The 16,961-nt window shown below is 35.4% G+C and overlaps 1 protein-coding gene across 1 annotated transcript in view; it reads right to left on the minus strand.

Annotated features, from left to right (window-relative positions):
• Positions 1 to 207: 207 nt before the first annotated feature.
• Positions 208 to 16,961, minus strand: part of ADCY2 (adenylate cyclase 2) — a 1,612,539-nt gene continuing 1,595,785 nt past the window's right edge. The window contains exon 29 of the mRNA XM_053715803.1: positions 208 to 496. Coding sequence (XP_053571778.1) covers positions 344 to 496 — 153 coding nt within the window. The 3' untranslated portion in view covers positions 208 to 343. The remainder of the gene's footprint in view (positions 497 to 16,961) is intronic.

The raw sequence follows: 16,961 nt of genomic DNA on the forward strand, positions 1-16,961 counted from the left end.
AAAGAATCAATTTATTAAAAGAGAATTTTAAACATTGAAATAAATATGAAGCAAAACATATTAAACAAAGTACATATAAACCTTTAATGAATTTGTTAAATTTACAAAAGACAATGGCAGTTAATCTGATACATTTGTACAAAACAGGTCCTAAAACAGTCTCTGGAAAAGGAGAGTAGGGGGAAAATGCTGATGAGGGGCCAGAGGTTATAAAAAATAACTGATGAACACATCCATATGGTTCATGTGATAGTGCAGTTAACTGATAAACAAATACTGTTAATGTCAGACTACTGTAGTGGATGCTGAATAGAATTATTGTTTTTCGAATACTCATAAAATTTCAGGACGTCACATTTCCTTGTGATAAAGACCTTGTCATCTCAGTGTGTACAAAATATGTTTTAAGTTCTCCTTTTCCTTTTACATTGATTATCCCACGACAAGTGCAAATATATCCTAGAGCTTGTAAGACATTGCGAGTTTCTTCTGTTACCTAAAATAAAAAAAATAAAAAATCATTCCACCATTTAAGTGTCAGTGTATTTACATGTATATATATATATATATATATATATATATATATATGTATGTATATATATATATATATATATATATATATATATATATATATATATATATATATATATATATATATATATATATATATATATATATATATAAATGTAATTGTGTTAACATTGCATCCCCATGACACACACCATCAGGCAATTTCCTTTGAAACAGTGAGTCTGTGAGTCATCATCCACAGCAAAATGGTTAAAATACATAATATAGTATTTAACAGTATATAGTCATGTACAATATACCCACAATCCACCAGCTCACAATACTTTATTATTCATGTACTACTTTCACTTTGTTTTGTAACAAAAGAGGTTGAGTTTTGGTTCACACACGTGAATTGTATTGGCATTCAATACTGTCTAAATGCAGGGATCATGCACATTATACTTTTACTGCATATGGCGATACTGCCTTATAACAGTCATGTCATCACTTTAGAACATTTCACCTGCAGTCTCAATTGTGATATCTTTATAACATAGCACCATTGTGACAATGATTATAATATCGCACCATCAGTGTATAATGGGGAATTTGTAATACAGGTGGCCCTGTTCAATTTACACTGTTTCAGAATAACAACCTTTTTTTCCAGTCATGTGACTACTATTGAAAAGCATTGAGAAGTAGTGCATTTATAAAAATAGCCAGTAGGTGGAGCTGTCCGCTTGTGTTGCAGCAAAGCCAAGCAAGCTGAAATTAATCAGTTTAACCAGACCTGAACTATCGAGCAGATTTCAAAGGAACAGGATCTTCCTGTCTATAAATTGGTCCAGATTGGAATGCATAGAAAGAACTGTTTGCAGAAAAATGCAAGTGAAGTCTCTGTTGTGTGATTATTTTATTAGGTTTATAATGCTGTTTAGCAAATGTTTTTGTTCATTTAACTTAGTTTAATTATATATTCTGTGTTGTATGATTATTTTATTAGGTTTATAATGCTGTTCAGCATTAAAAATCTTCATTTCAAAGCTTTAAAAATAATGTATTAGGTGTTACTTATGACAATTTTGAGAGGGGCCTGGAACCTATCTCCCTCACTTCCCATTGACTTACATTATAAACTGGGTTTCAATTTACAACGGTTTCGATTTACAACCATTCCTTCTGGAACCTAACCCCGGCGTAAATTGAGGGCTACCTGTATTCATTATATTCCGTAGAATTAATTAACAATGTATAGAGTTATATAATTAGGTTAGTGAAAGAGCTGCATAAACTAGCACTGACGTTAAATATAGGTTTTTCTGGGAGAGTGGCATGGGCAAATGTTTTAGTAATATTGAAATATTAGTATTCAATTTTTTTCTCTCAAAAACTTAAGGAAGTCAAAATTAATATTTGATTTTTATCTAATACTCAATGGTAGAGAAAAAGTCAAGGGGAACATTAATCTTAGCACACAAATGTCAAAAGAGTAATTGATCCCTAGTATTCAGTAGGTGTGATACACTTAATAGTTAAGTAATAGAGAGTACAATTGCAAAGCTTTCAGTATGCTAAGGTACCTTCATCAGGTCTCTAATTTACAAATAAAACTTGGGTATTTTTATATACAGTATAAAGATATACACTAGTGTTCAAAAGTTTGTGGTCACTTAGAAATTTCCTTGTTTTTGAAAGAAAAGCAATTTTTTTTGTCCATTAAAATTGCATCAAATTGATGAGAAATAAATTATAGACTCTGTTAATGTTGTAAATGACTATTGTAGCTTGAAACAGCAGATTTTTAATGGAATATCTCCCTAGGCGTACAAAGGCCCATCATCAGTAACCATCTGTCCTGTGTTCCAATGGCACATTGTTTTTGCTTATCCAAGTTTATCACTTAAAAAGGCTTATTGATCATTAGAACACTCTTTTGCAATTATGTTAGCAGAGCTGAAAACTGTTGTGCTGATTAAAGAAGCAATACAACTTGCTTTCGTTAGACTAGTTGAGTATCTGGAGCATCAGCAATTGCAGATTCGACTACAGGCTCAAGATGGCCAGAAACAAAGAACTTTCTTCTGAAACTCATCAGTCTCTTCTTGTTCTGAGAAATGAAGGCTATTCCATGCGAGAAGTTGCCAGGAAACTAAAGATCTCTTACAACGCTGTGTACTACTCCCTTCACAGAACAGCACAAACTGGCTCTAACCAGAATATAAAGAGGTTTGGGAGGCTCCGGTGCACATCTGAGCAAGAGGACAAATACATTAGAGTGTCTAGTTTGAGAAACAGACGCCTCACAGGTCCTCAACTGGCAGCTTCATTACATAATACCCGCAAAATACCAGTATCAACATCAACAGTGAAGATGCAACTCTGGGGTACTGGCCTTCTAGTCAGAGTTGCAAAGAAAAGCCATATCTTAGACTGGCCAATAAAAAGAAAAGATTAAGAGGGGGAAACAAACAAAGACACTAGACTGGGGAAGATTGAAAAAAAGTGTTATGGACAGATAAATCTAAAGTTTGAGGTGTTCAAATCACAAAGAAGAACACTTGTGAGAAGCAGACCAAATGAAACGATGCTGGAGGAGTGCTTGACGCCATCGGTCAAGCATAGTAGAGGCCATGTGATGATCTGTGGGTGCTTTGGTGGTGGTAAAGTGGAAGATTTATACAAGGTAAAAGGGACGTTGAAGAAAGAAAGCTATCACTCTATTTTGCAATGCCATGCCATACCCTGTGGATGGCACTTGAGCCAATTTCCTCCTACAACAGGACAATGACCCAAAGCACAGCTCCAAACTATGCAAGAGCTATTTAGGGAAGAAGCAGTCAGCTGGTATTTTGTCTTTAATGGAGTGACCAGCACAGTCACCAGAACTCAACCCTCTTGAGCTGTTGCGGGAGCAGCTTTACCATATGGTATGTAAGAAGTGTCCATCAAGCCAATTCAACTTGTGGTAGGTGCTTCAGGAAGCATGGGGTGAAACCTCTTCAGATTACCTCAACAAATTGACAACTACTGTAGAATGCCTAAGGCCTGCAAGGCTGTAATTGCTGCAAATGGAGGATTATATGACAAAAGCAAAGCTTAAAGGACACAAATATAATTTCACTTAAAGGGACTGTCTACTAAAAAATTGATAATCCCTTTATTACCCATTCCCTAGTTTTGCATAACTAACATATTTATATTAATATACATATTACCTCTATGATTAAATTGTATGTAAGACAGAAAAGTTTTCCTTGGGGAAAAGAACAGTTTGGCTAAAAGAAGCTGCCCCTAGGTGGTAAGTCACCAAAGAACGTTGTTCTTCATTCCTAGTAGAGCGCTTCACTTTCTGTATGCATTTTAATTATGATCCTGGGGAAGTCTCCTTAAGGGTGATGGGGGAAACCAGACATGGACTCCTTGCTCAATGTGCTTAAAGGAATATGTCTGCACTTTATTGACTAGGTTTAATGAAGGCTGAAACAATTGTCTGGGGTTGTCATGTTCCAGGTTCAGCGAATCTATTTTGGGGCTGGAGTGATCCTTCCCAGTAGGATCAGACTGATATACTTCAGGAAAGTTCTTCTCTGTGAAAATCACAATTAGGCTAAAAAAGGCTGCTAATAGGTGGTATGTTGCCATTGAACAAGATAGTTGTTGTTTGTTTCTAAAAGAGCACTTCTCTATCTGAATGCATTTTAATTATGACCCTGGGGAAGTCTCCCTAAGGGTAATGGGGGAAACCTTGCTCAATGTGCTTATAGGAATGTGGCTGTACCTCATTGAAGAGGCCCAATGAAGGCTGAAATGATCGACTGGGGATGTCCGGTATTTTGGTGCTACACTGACCTTACTTTGCGGGGTCAGACATCTAAAAAAGCTGCTCCTAGGTTGTAACTCACCATAGAACAAGCTACTGAGCTGTTCTTCGTTCCAAGTAAAGCGCTTCTCTTTCTGTATCCATTTTAATTTTGACCCTTGGGAAATCTCCCTCTGTGGAAAGCACTATTGGGCTAAAAGAGGCTTCTCCTAGGTGATAACTCACTATAGAACAAGCTATAGAGCTGTTGGTTGTTCCTAGTATAGACCTCTTTCTTAATGCATTTTAATTATGACCCTAGATAGGATTCCCTAAGGGTAATAGAGGAAACCAGACATGGACTCATTGCTAAATGTGCTTAGATTAATAAAGCTGAAATGACTAATATACTTCAGGAAAGTTCTTCTCTTTGAAAAGCACAATTGGGCTATAATAGGCTGCTCCTAGGTGGTAACACACCATGAACAGGCCATTGAGCTCGTATTTGTACCCATGGTAGTGATTCTCTTTCTGTATGCATGTTAAATATGACCCTGGAGAAGTCTCTTTAAGGGTGATTGGGAAGTCAGCTTTGCACTCCTTGCTCAATGTGCTTAGAATAATATAGCTGCACCTCATTTACAAGGCTGGATGAATGCTGAAATGATCATCTCGGGTAGTCATGTTTCTTGAGGAGGATTGTGTGGTATTTTGAGCTGGACTGACCTTACTCAGCAGGATCAAACAAATATACCCCAGGAAAGTTCTCCTCTGTGAAAAGCGCAATTGGGCTAAAAGAGGCTGCTCCTAGGTGGTAACTCACCATAGAACAAACCTGATTGATGTCAATATGATGACTCATAGATCCCGTGAGAGGCAGTGCCCAATACATGTTTAGTTGAGATATGTACATATCAACATCAATGTATTTAAACACGATTATGGTAAATGTTTTTATATCACCTGATGAAACAGTTTGGATAACTGAGAAATGCATTGTGCTTTTAATAAAGCAATTTTATTCCTTATACCGTGATCAGAGCAGTCTTGCTGGGGTGAAATTACTTTTCCTTTGGCTACAGCAGCACCTGTTTTCACTGCTACACCACAGGTTAATAAGACAGCATGGTGGATTTAAACTTTTATCACATTGTGTGTCAGTGTTGACATTCTATACAGATCCTGGTGGAACCACAGTATGCTGGATGGCTCTGAATTGCTCAGCTTGCCATCTTTGCATATATGTTTGTGAGTATCATTACCATTCTTCTCATTTGAGTATCTCTGTGGTGATGTACTTCACGATTAGGGTGACCTCTTTTTCTTCTATTCACCATAGAACAAGCTACTGAACTTTTGTTCATTATAAATGCGCTTCTCTTTCTGTATGCATTTTAATTATGACCCAGGGGAAGTCTCCCTAAGGGTGACTGGGAAACCAGATGTGGACTCCTAGCTTAATGTGCCTAGAAGAATATGACTGCACATCATTGACAAGGCCCAATGAAGGCTAAAACGATCATCTGGGGTTGTTATGTTCTATGTTTGGAGGAAAGTTGCCTAGTATTTTTGGGCTCAGCTGACCTTACTCGGCATGATGAGACTGATATACTTCAAGAACGTTCTCCTCTGTAAAAGCACCATTGGGCTAAAAGAGGCTGTTTGCCATAGAACAAGCTACTGAGTTGTTGCTCATTGCTAGAGTACTTCTCTCTCTGTATGCATTTTAATTATGATCCTTGGGAAGTTTCCCTAAGGGTGATAGGGGAAATTAGACGTGGACTCCATGTGCTTAGAGGAATAGGGCAACGCCTCATTGACAAGGCCCAATGAAGACTGCAATGAACATCTGGAGTTGTCATGTTCTTTGTTCAGAGGAGGATTGCCTGGTATTTCAGGGCTGGACTGATTTTACTCGGTAGGATCAGACTGATATACTTCAGTAAAGTTCTCCTCTTTGAAAATCAAGATTGGGCTAAAAAAAACAAAAACCAAGCTACTGAACTGTTCATTCCTAGTAGAGCGCTTCTCTTTCTGTATGCATTTAAATTTGGACACAGGGGAAGTCTCCCTAAGGGTGATGGGGGAATCCAGACATGGACTCCTTGATAAATGTGTCTAGAAAAATATGACTGCACCTAATTTACAAGGCTTATTGAAGGCTAACATGATTGCCTGGGGTTTTTCATGTTCCAGTATCAGACTGATATAGTTCCAGAAAGTTCTTCCCTGTTAAAAGTTAATTGGGATGAAAGCTCCTTGGTAGTAACTCACAATAGAATGAACTACTGAGCTTGGTCACAATACAAATACATACAGAAAGAGAAGCAATCTGCCAGGAATGAATAATAGCTCAGTGGCTTGTTCTATGGCCTAGTTACCATCTGTGAATTGCTTCTTTTAGCCCAATTGTGCTTTTCATAGAGGAGATATTTCATGAAGCATATGAATTTGATCGAGCCTAACAAGATCAGTCCAGCCCCAAAATACCAGACTCCACATTATAGCCCTCTCCAGTTAAACACTTTGTCATATACTTTCAACCCTTAAAAGAATGTTATTAATATTTATATGAATATTTTTTTATCAGAAACGGTATATATGAGTGTAACACTTTATTTTAATATACTTATGTTTTGATTGGTGCACATTACCCCGTACACTTTATGCTAGGTCTACAGTCATGCTAACCGTTGAGCACAAATTATGTTTGTGCTTGAGTGCACCCATTTACTTTCAACTTGTAATACGTGCATAAGTTTGCTGGTCATTATATTGCTTATTGCGACACACGATAAACTTTAGTATGCCACTTGCAATCTAGCCCCTATAATGTATTACATTTTATAAATTTCTTTCATTCTACTAATCTAGCTTATTATCTTATTATTTCTTTTTATATTTGAATAGGTGGATTGTGATCACTTTTTCTACCTCTATTGCAATCCAAAAGGAGACACAATATTTGTATTATTTTGCATTTGAAAATACGATTTTGAAAACTAAATAAAAGATAGCCAATATAAAGTTGTTCAAAATGTCTCCAATGACCCTCTGCAATAAAGTAACAAACCTTCATACACTAACATTGTTAGTAGCCTTAAAATATCTAATAAGTTAAAATGGTTTATGTTTTTTTGTTTTATTTGACATAAGCCTCTTGTATTAATATGTGAAAAGTCTTTATAGTTAAACAAATATGATGTCAGATCATATACCACTTTAAGCTAAACGCCCAAATTTTGTTTGACATTTAGGGCTAGATTATGAGTACCGCTCAAATTAGCGATTCTGGTCACATGTAAATTTCCCTAGACGGAGACTCTTTGCGCAAGTTGGATTGCGCTCATATTAAAAGTAAAAAGTTTGTGCATAAGCGATAACCCACACACATTAACGTATTACTTCAATAGAGTGTGTTCTTCACATAGCAGAATATGTTCTATTTATTCTTAAATAAATATTTATTATATATAAAATAAATCTATATCTATATGATTACATATAGGTATAGATATATACATATATATATATATATATATATATATATATATATATCCTATATTATAAAAGACAAGAGTTTGTCTGAAGCCGTCATGCGCAGTTCAGACAAACTCTTGCCGCTGCACGCGCACCCTTGGCCAGCTGTTCGCACGCGCAACCCACTTAGCATTGTTTGTTAGCACCCCGCACGCGCCTTACCGCACACTCTCAAAACTGATTTGAGCCCCAGATTTGAGCCCCATTGTTTGTGAACCTTACCGCACACTCACAAACTGATTTGAGCCCCATTGTTTCACACTCACAAACGGATCAAAAAAAATTTTTTTGGTTTTAAAAATAAAAAAGGATTAACAGGCTCATAAAAGAGCACAACACTGTGCTAACAGCACATAGAAAATAAATATTTTAGTCATAAGCTCATAAAAGAGCTCAATACTGTGCTGCACAGCACATATAACATAACTATATTACTTTAAAAGAAAAAATAGTGCTCCACTGCACATATAAAAAGTCTCTATACAAATAAAAAAAAAAGGAAATAAAGAGCGCCTAATACTACATAAGCAGCATTATAATAAACCCTTTGAAAAAAAAAACACATATATACTGCATAAAAAAGGAAAAAAAGAGTGCCTAATACTACATAAGCAGCATTATAAGAAACATTTTTAAAAAAACATATATACAGAATAAAAAAGGCAAAAAAAGAGCCTAATACTACATAAGCAGCATTATAATAAAATCTTTGAAAAAAACACATATATACTGCATAAAAAAGGCAATAAAGAGTGCCTAATACTACATAAGCTGAATTTTAATCAACCTTTTTAAGAAAAGATATAAAAACATATATACTGCATAAAAAAAGTGTCTTAAAAAAAGGACATAATACAAAAAAAAGAGTGTTTAAAACAAAGTAAAGAGTGACAAACACGCCTAATGTCTACAACAAAATAAAGAGTGCCTAAGACTGCATGAACAAAAATTAAGACTGCAAAAAACAGTTACTCATAAGCAGCATTATATATATACTGTATAAAAAAAAACATAAAGAGTGCCTAATACTAATAAACCGTAAAAAACATATATACTGCATAAAAAAAAGTGTATAAAAAAAGTGCATAAAAAAAAAAGAGTGTTTAAAACAAAGTAAAGAGTGACAAACACGCCTAATAAAGAGTGACTAAGACTGCATGAAAAAAAAATAAAACTGCCAAAAACAAAAGAAAAAGTGTATTGTCTAAAAAAAAAAAATTGCCTAACATTGCCTAATACAAAATAAAGACTATCTAAAAAAATAAAGACTGCCGATATTAAAAAAAGAGAGTGCCTAAAAAAAAAGGGAAATAAAGAGACTGCCTAAAACAAATAAAGAGACAGCAATAAACAGCATAAAAAAGGCAATAAAGAGTGCCTAATACTACATAAGCAGCATAAACACGCCTAATGTCTACAACAAAATAAAGAGTGCCTAAGACTGCATTAAAAAAAAATAACACTGCCAAAAACAAAATAAAAAGTGTATAAAACAAAGTAAAGAGTGCCTAAGACTTTGTTAAACAAAATAAAGATTGTCTAAAAAAAAAAAAGTGTGCCTAACATTGCCTAATACAAAATAAAGACTGCCGATATAACAGAGTGCCTAAAAGACTGCCTAAAACAAATAAAGACACTGCATAAACAGCATAAAAAGGCAATAAAGAGTGCCTAATACTACATAAGCAGCATTATAACAAATTTATAAAAAAAAAAACATATATACAACATAAAAAAGCCAATAAAGAGTGCCTAATACTACATAAGCAGCATTATAACAAACCGATTTAAAAAAACATATATACAGCATAAAAAAGGCAATAAAGAGTGCCTAATAAGAATAAACCTTAAAAAACATATATACTGCATAAAAAAAAGTGACTACAAAGAAGTGCATAAAAAAAAAAAAAGAGTATTTAAAACAAACTAAAGAGTGCTGCATAAAAATAAAAATAGAAGAATGCCTCCTAAAAGAATTTTAACACAGGAAGATGCAGAAAACGTTAAACGCAGAAGAAAAGAAACTCAACGTATACGACGGACACATATGACTGAACAACAAAGGGTAACTCTACGCAAAAAGGATTCTTCAAAAAAACGGATTTGTAGGGCCAATATGACTGCTCAGGAAAAATGTCTCCAACTGGACATGCAAAGATCACGTTCTGCTGCACGTAGAAAAAAAAAAAAATAGTACTAACATCAACCATTCATTATTTAATGAAGACAATGTCCCGATGCACACATGTGGTCAACTTAATGTTTATTGCAAATTTTGCATGGCAAAGCATTTTCCAGAGGAACAACCAAGCGATAAGCTTTTTAATAAATGCTGCAATAAAGGAAAAATAACATTACCTCATATACAAATTTCACCACTGATCCAACAACTAATGACTGGACAACACACACATTCAAAGAATTTTATGCAAAATATCCGTTCTATAAATAGTGCATTGGCGTTTGCATCAATGGGAGCAAACATTGCACCACCTCCAGGATATGGCCCATACTGTTTTAGAATAAATGGCCAAATTTATCACCGATCTGGTGCTTTGCATCCAGAAAATGATGATCAACGCAAATTTGCACAACTCTACATTTTGAGTCCTGAGGAAGCTGCGGACCAACGAGCAGCACTAAAAGAAAATTCAGGATGTCACATTGAACTTTTGAGGGAGTTAAGTTTATATATGTCTCAGTATAACCCTTTTGCAAAAGCATGTAAAATGCTCTATGAGGTAGAGCAAGAATGCATCCATGAAGCATCTTTAAATGGAGTTCAAAATTCTAAAGTTTCAATGGTAATTCTGCAGGACAGAACATCAGATTACCGAAGATATAACGTACAAAGAGTTAATGAGGTTGCTGTTATTTTCCAAAATTCTGATGGTGAACCTCCTCTTGAACGTGACCTTCTTATTCATTGCCGATCTACAGATCAAACAAAAAAAACTGAAAGAATAAGTGTTTTAGATCCTAATCTTGAACCATTGCTGTATCCTTTGTTGTTTCCATATGGGGACCAAAGTTGGGGTTCCAATATTGCTCTTAACTACAGGCCAACATCAATTAGTGATGTACAAAGAAGAGTAACCACCAATCCAAGGATAAGAGTTAGCCAAATGAAATACTACTCTTACAGAATTTCAATTAGGGATCAATTCAATCCTTTCCTTAGTGCTGGCAAGTTGACGCAGCAGTACTTTGTTGATGCTTATGTCAAGACTGAGGCCAACAGACTCAACTATATCCGTCAAAATCAATCTAATCTTCGCATTGAAAAATATACAGGATTAATGGATTACATTCAAAGTGAGGCTGCTGCACAGGGCCTGATGCCTGGAAAAGCAGTTATTTTGCCATCATCTTTTCAGGGAAGTCCACGAAATATGGCCCAAAACTACCATGATGCTATGGCCATTGTTAGAAAATATGGAAAACCGGATTACTTCATCACCATGACCTGCAACCCTAAATGGCCTGAGATACTTGATAACCTATTAGAAGGTCAAGCAGTGGAGTTCAGACCAGATTTGGTAGCAAGAGTTTTCAATCTCAAATTAAATTCTCTTTTGAATGATATCTTGAACAAATATGTTCTTGGAAGTCCTTGCGCAAAAGTGCATGTAATAGAGTTTCAAAAAAGAGGATTACCACATGCTCATATCCTTTTAATATTGAAAGCCGAAGACAAGCCAAATGATGCTGAAACCATTGACACTTTTATATCAGCTGAAATTCCTGATGAACAGATTTATCCAAGACTACATGCTATTGTAATAAAGCATATGATACACGGTCCATGTGGAGAACATAATTTAAATTCTCCATGCATGGTTGATGGTAATTGCAGCAAGAATTTTCCAAAAAATTTTCAAAAAGAAACTTTAATTAATGTTGATGGATATCCACGATATCGTAGACAAAAAAATGACACCACTGTAATTGTCAAAGGGAAAAAAATTGACAACTCATGGGTAGTTCCATATAGCCCATACTTCTGCTTGAAATACAACTGCCATATAAATGTAGAGAGTTGTGTTTCTGTTAAAAGTGTTAAATATCTCTTCAAATATGTATATAAAGGTTACGATTGTGCAAATATTTCCATTAAGGAACATAATACACTACAGCATGATGAAATTCAAAAATTTTTGGACACAAGATATGTCAGTGCTCCTGAAGCTGTTTGGAGGTTGTATGGTTTTTTGATGCACCATCAAACACATACAATAATAAGACTTCAAGTTCATCTTCCAGGCGAACAAGATGTATATTTCCATAATGAAAACGTACAATTAGCTGCAGAAAAGGCACAAGACAGGGATACCACTTTGACAGCATACTTTAAGTTGAATGTGGATAATAATGCGGCACGTGAACTTTTTTACTCTGACATTCCTCAACATTTTGTATTTGATGTAAAAAACCGTAAGTGGAATCCAAGACAAAGAGGAGCAGATACAACAATTGGCAGATTGTATAATGTAAATATTTCATCAGATTTGGAGAGATTTTGTTTGAGGTTATTGCTCTTGCACTTAAAAGGAGCAATATCCTTTAAGGACTTACGAACTGTTAATGGACAAGTTTGTCACACATTCAAAGAAGCTGCCCAAAAGCTTTCACTTTTAGATGACGACGCTACATGGGATCTTACACTTAACGAATCAGCATCTCAACAAATGCCTAAACAAATGAGGGAACTGTTTGCTTATTTGTGTATATTTGTTGTCCCACCTAATGTCCCACAACTCTTTGAAAAATACAAACATGATCTTTATGAAGATTATTCACGTCATGAAGACCACATTGATGATTGCAAAAGTTGCAAAAATTTGGCATTAACAGATATTCAAAATGTTCTCATATTGCATAGTAAACGTTGTGAAGATTTTGGACTACCCAATCCATCAAACTTCATTCCAGAAATGCAATTCAACTATGTTACACAGTTGGAAGCCCAAGTTGGAGCACAACTTCAAGAAGCATTAAACATCGAGCAAAAAGCTGCATTTGACAATGTAATGTCTGCAATTGATAATGAAAATTTACCACACAGATGTTTTTTTATTGATGGACCTGGTGGAAGTGGCAAGACTTATTTATATAAAACATTATTGAGTACTTTACGTGGACGCACAGATGGAGTTCTTCCTGTTGCCTCTACAGGAATAGCAGCTAATCTCCTTGATGGTGGCAGAACTTACCATTCACAGTTTAAGCTTCCAATTCCATTACTGGAAACATCAACATCAAATATGAGAATGACTTCAAAAGATGCAGAGTTCATACGTAATGCTAAATTGCTTATTTGGGATGAGGCCTCAATGACACCCGGTATAGCTCTAAAATGTGTAAATAACCTTCTTCAGGGAATTATGCAGAACAATAAGCCATTTGGTGGAAAAGTTATACTCCTTGGTGGAGACTTCAGACAAACACTCCCAGTTCTTCCTCATTGCAATAGAACTGCTATTGTGGAAGCTACTATAAAGTTCTATGATCACTGGGATAAATTTAAAATTTTAAAATTGAAGAATAATGTGCGTTCAGTGGATCCAGAATTTAGCAATTGGCTACTAAAATTAGGACAGGGTTCATTAAATAATTCAGAGGGCCTTCCTGAGGATTTAGTTGAGATCCCTTCCAAATTAATATGCAATGATTGTATCATATCTGAAATTTTTGGAAAAAAAATTCTTCCATCTGATCTTCACAGTTTTTCAAAAAAGGCCATTTTGTGTACGAAAAATTGTCATGTTGATCAAATCAATGAGCATGTATTAAATATACTCGATGGTGATGAAAAAATATATCTGAGTTCAGATTCAATTGATGATCAGACAGATGAAGATGCACAAAACTATCCCATAGAGTTTCTAAACGAATTAGCTCCATCAGGAATGCCTCTTCATAAGTTAAAAATAAAATTGGGAAGTATTATTATGTTGCTCAGAAATCTGAACACAAAAAAAGGTCTGTGCAATGGAACAAGATTGATAGTTAAAGATCTTAAGCCAAATCTATTAATTGCAGAAGTACTCACAGGAACAGCAAAAAAACAAATGGTGTTTATTCCGAGAATAGATTTAGCCCCTGCCAACACTGAACTACCATTCATTTTACGAAGGAGACAGTTTCCAATCAAACTTGCATTTGCAATGACCATCAACAAATCACAAGGTCAAACGTTAGACAAAGTAGGAATATTTCTTCCAGAACCAGTATTCAGTCATGGACAACTTTATGTTGCAATGGCTCGAGTTCGTACATCATCTGATGTCAAAATTAAGATACTTCAAAGTTTAAAGCAAGGAAAGATATTACCAAACAGTGATAAAATTTATACAAAAAACATTGTTTATAAAGAAATATACTTTAAATAAATAAATAAGTTGTGTATTTTTAATTAGTTAGAAGTAATTTTGTATTATTTAGAGCAACAATATTCTTCATGTACAAATTAAACTTTATTTTAATTTAATTTACTAAAAATAAAAATATGACTTTATGTCTACTTTAATGTTTATATCTTATGTTATTTTTTTGAATAACAAAAAAAAATAAAAAATTATTTGGCCCGTGTACACGGGCTTTAACACTAGTATATATATAAAAGAATATCTATTTAAAAGTACATTTAACATATACATATATGTTAAGAATGTTGGAATGTGAAATATTTACAGTACACACACTGCTAAAAACTTTATTAACTATGAATAATGCATAAATATGATTTTTAATGTTTTCAGCTACTTGACTGCAAAAGGCTCCAATGCACTTATGTATATACATATGTATTTATCTGTCTATATGTGTTTATATGTCTGTAAATACATATATAATCATATAAATATATGTACACAGACAGGGGTTAAAGGTGGTGGATGTGGGGAACTGTATGTTCCCTGTATATGTGTGTGTATATATATATATATTTCTTCTGTTATGTGTGATCAGTCCACGGGTCATCATTACTTCTGGGATATTATCTGCTCCCCTACAGGAAGTGCAAGAGGATTCACCCAACAGAGTTGCTATATAGCTCCTCCCCTCTACGTCACCTCCAGTCATTCTCTTGCACCCAAAGACTAGATAGGAGGTGTGAGAGGACTATGGTGATTATACTTAGTTTTTATAACTTCAATCAAAAGTTTGTTATTTTACAATAGCACCGGAGCGTGTTATTACTTCTCTGGCAGAGTTTGAAGAAGAATCTACCAGAGTTTTTTATTATGATTTTAACCGGAGTAGTTAAGATCATATTGCTGTTTCTCGGCCATCTGAGGGAGGTAAAAGCTTCAGATCAGGGGACAGCGGGCAGTTGAATCTGCATTGAGGTATGTAGCAGTTTTTATTTTCTGAATGGAATTGATGAGAAAATCCTGCTATACCGATATAATGACATGTATGTATACTCTACACTTCAGTATTCTGGGGATGGTATTTCACCGGAATTACTCTGTAAAAGTACATTAAACCTTTTAATAGGTATTTAATTCATGTTAAACGTTTTTGCTGGAATGTAGAATCGTTTGCATTTCTGAGGTACTGAGTGAATAAATATTTGGGCATTATTTTTTCCACTTGGCAGTCTGCTTGTTTTGATTATGACAGTTTCGTTTCTCTCTCACTGCTGTGTGTGAGGGGGAGGGGCCGTTTTTTGGCGCTCTTTGCTACGCATCAAAAAATTTTCAGTCAGTTACACTTATATTTTCTGCATGATCCGGTTCATCTTGACAGAACTCTGGGGTCTTCAAACTTCTTTGAAGGGAAGTAGATTCTCTCAGCAGAGCTGTGAGATTTAATAGTGACTGTGATTTAAAACGTTGCTCTGTAATTTTTATGTTTAAAATTTAATTAGTGTTATTTTACTAATGGGAACAAACCTTTGCTAAAAAGTTGTGTTGTTTGTTAAGAGTGATGCTATAACTGTTTTTCAGTTCATTATTTCAACTGTCATTTAATCGTTTAGTGCTTTTGAGGCACAGTACGTTTTTATTAAATAAACTTGTAACCGAGTTGCATGTTTCTTGCTAGTGTGTTAAACATGTCTGATTCAGAGGAAGATACCTGTGTCATTTGTTCCAATGCCAAGGTGGAGCCCAATAGAAATTTATGTACTAGCTGTATTGATGCTACCTTAAATAAAAGCCAATCTGTACAAATTGAACAAATTTCACCAAACAGCGAGGGGAGAGTTATGCCGACTAACTCGCCTCACGTGTCAGTACCTGCATCTCCCGCCCGGGAGGTGCGTGATGTTATGGCGCCTAGTACATCTGGGCAGCCATTACAGATAACATTACAAGATATGGCTACTGTTATGACTGAAGTTTTGGCTAAATTACCAGAACTAAGAGGCAAGCGTGATCACTCTGGGGTGAGAACAGAGTGCGCTGATAATTCTAGGGCCATGTCTGATACTGCGTCACAGCTTGCAGAACATGAGGACGGAGAGCTTCATTCTGTAGGTGACGGTTCTGATCCAAACAGATTGGATTCAGATATTTCAAATTTTAAGTTTAAATTGGAAAACCTCCGTGTATTACTAGGGGAGGTCTTAGCAGCTCTCAACGATTGTAACGCTGTTGCAATACCAGAGAAAATGTGTAGGTTGGATAAATACTTTGCGGTACCGGCGAGTACTGACGTTTTTCCTATACCTAAGAGATTAACTGAAATTGTTACTAAGGAGTGGGACAGACCCGGTGTGCCGTTCTCACCCCCTCCAATATTTAGAAAGATGTTTCCTATAGACACCACCACACGGGACTTATGGCAAACGGTCCCTAAGGTGGAGGGAGCAGTTTCTACTTTAGCTAAGCGTACCACTATCCCGGTGGAGGATAGCTGTGCTTTTTCAGATCCTATGGATAAAAAATTAGAGGGTTACCTTAAGAAAATGTTTGTTCAACAAGGTTTTATATTGCAACCCCTTGCATGCATCGCGCCGATCTCGGCTGCGGCAGCATTTTGGATTGAGTCTCTAGAAGAGAACCTCAGTTCAGCTACGCTGGACGACATTACGGACAGGCTTAGAGTCCTTAAACTAGCTAATTCATTCATTTCGGAGGCCGTAGTACATTTAACCAAA

The sequence above is a fragment of the Bombina bombina genome, chromosome 5 (assembly GCF_027579735.1).
Source record: "Bombina bombina isolate aBomBom1 chromosome 5, aBomBom1.pri, whole genome shotgun sequence".
Taxonomy (NCBI): Eukaryota; Metazoa; Chordata; class Amphibia; order Anura; family Bombinatoridae; genus Bombina; species Bombina bombina.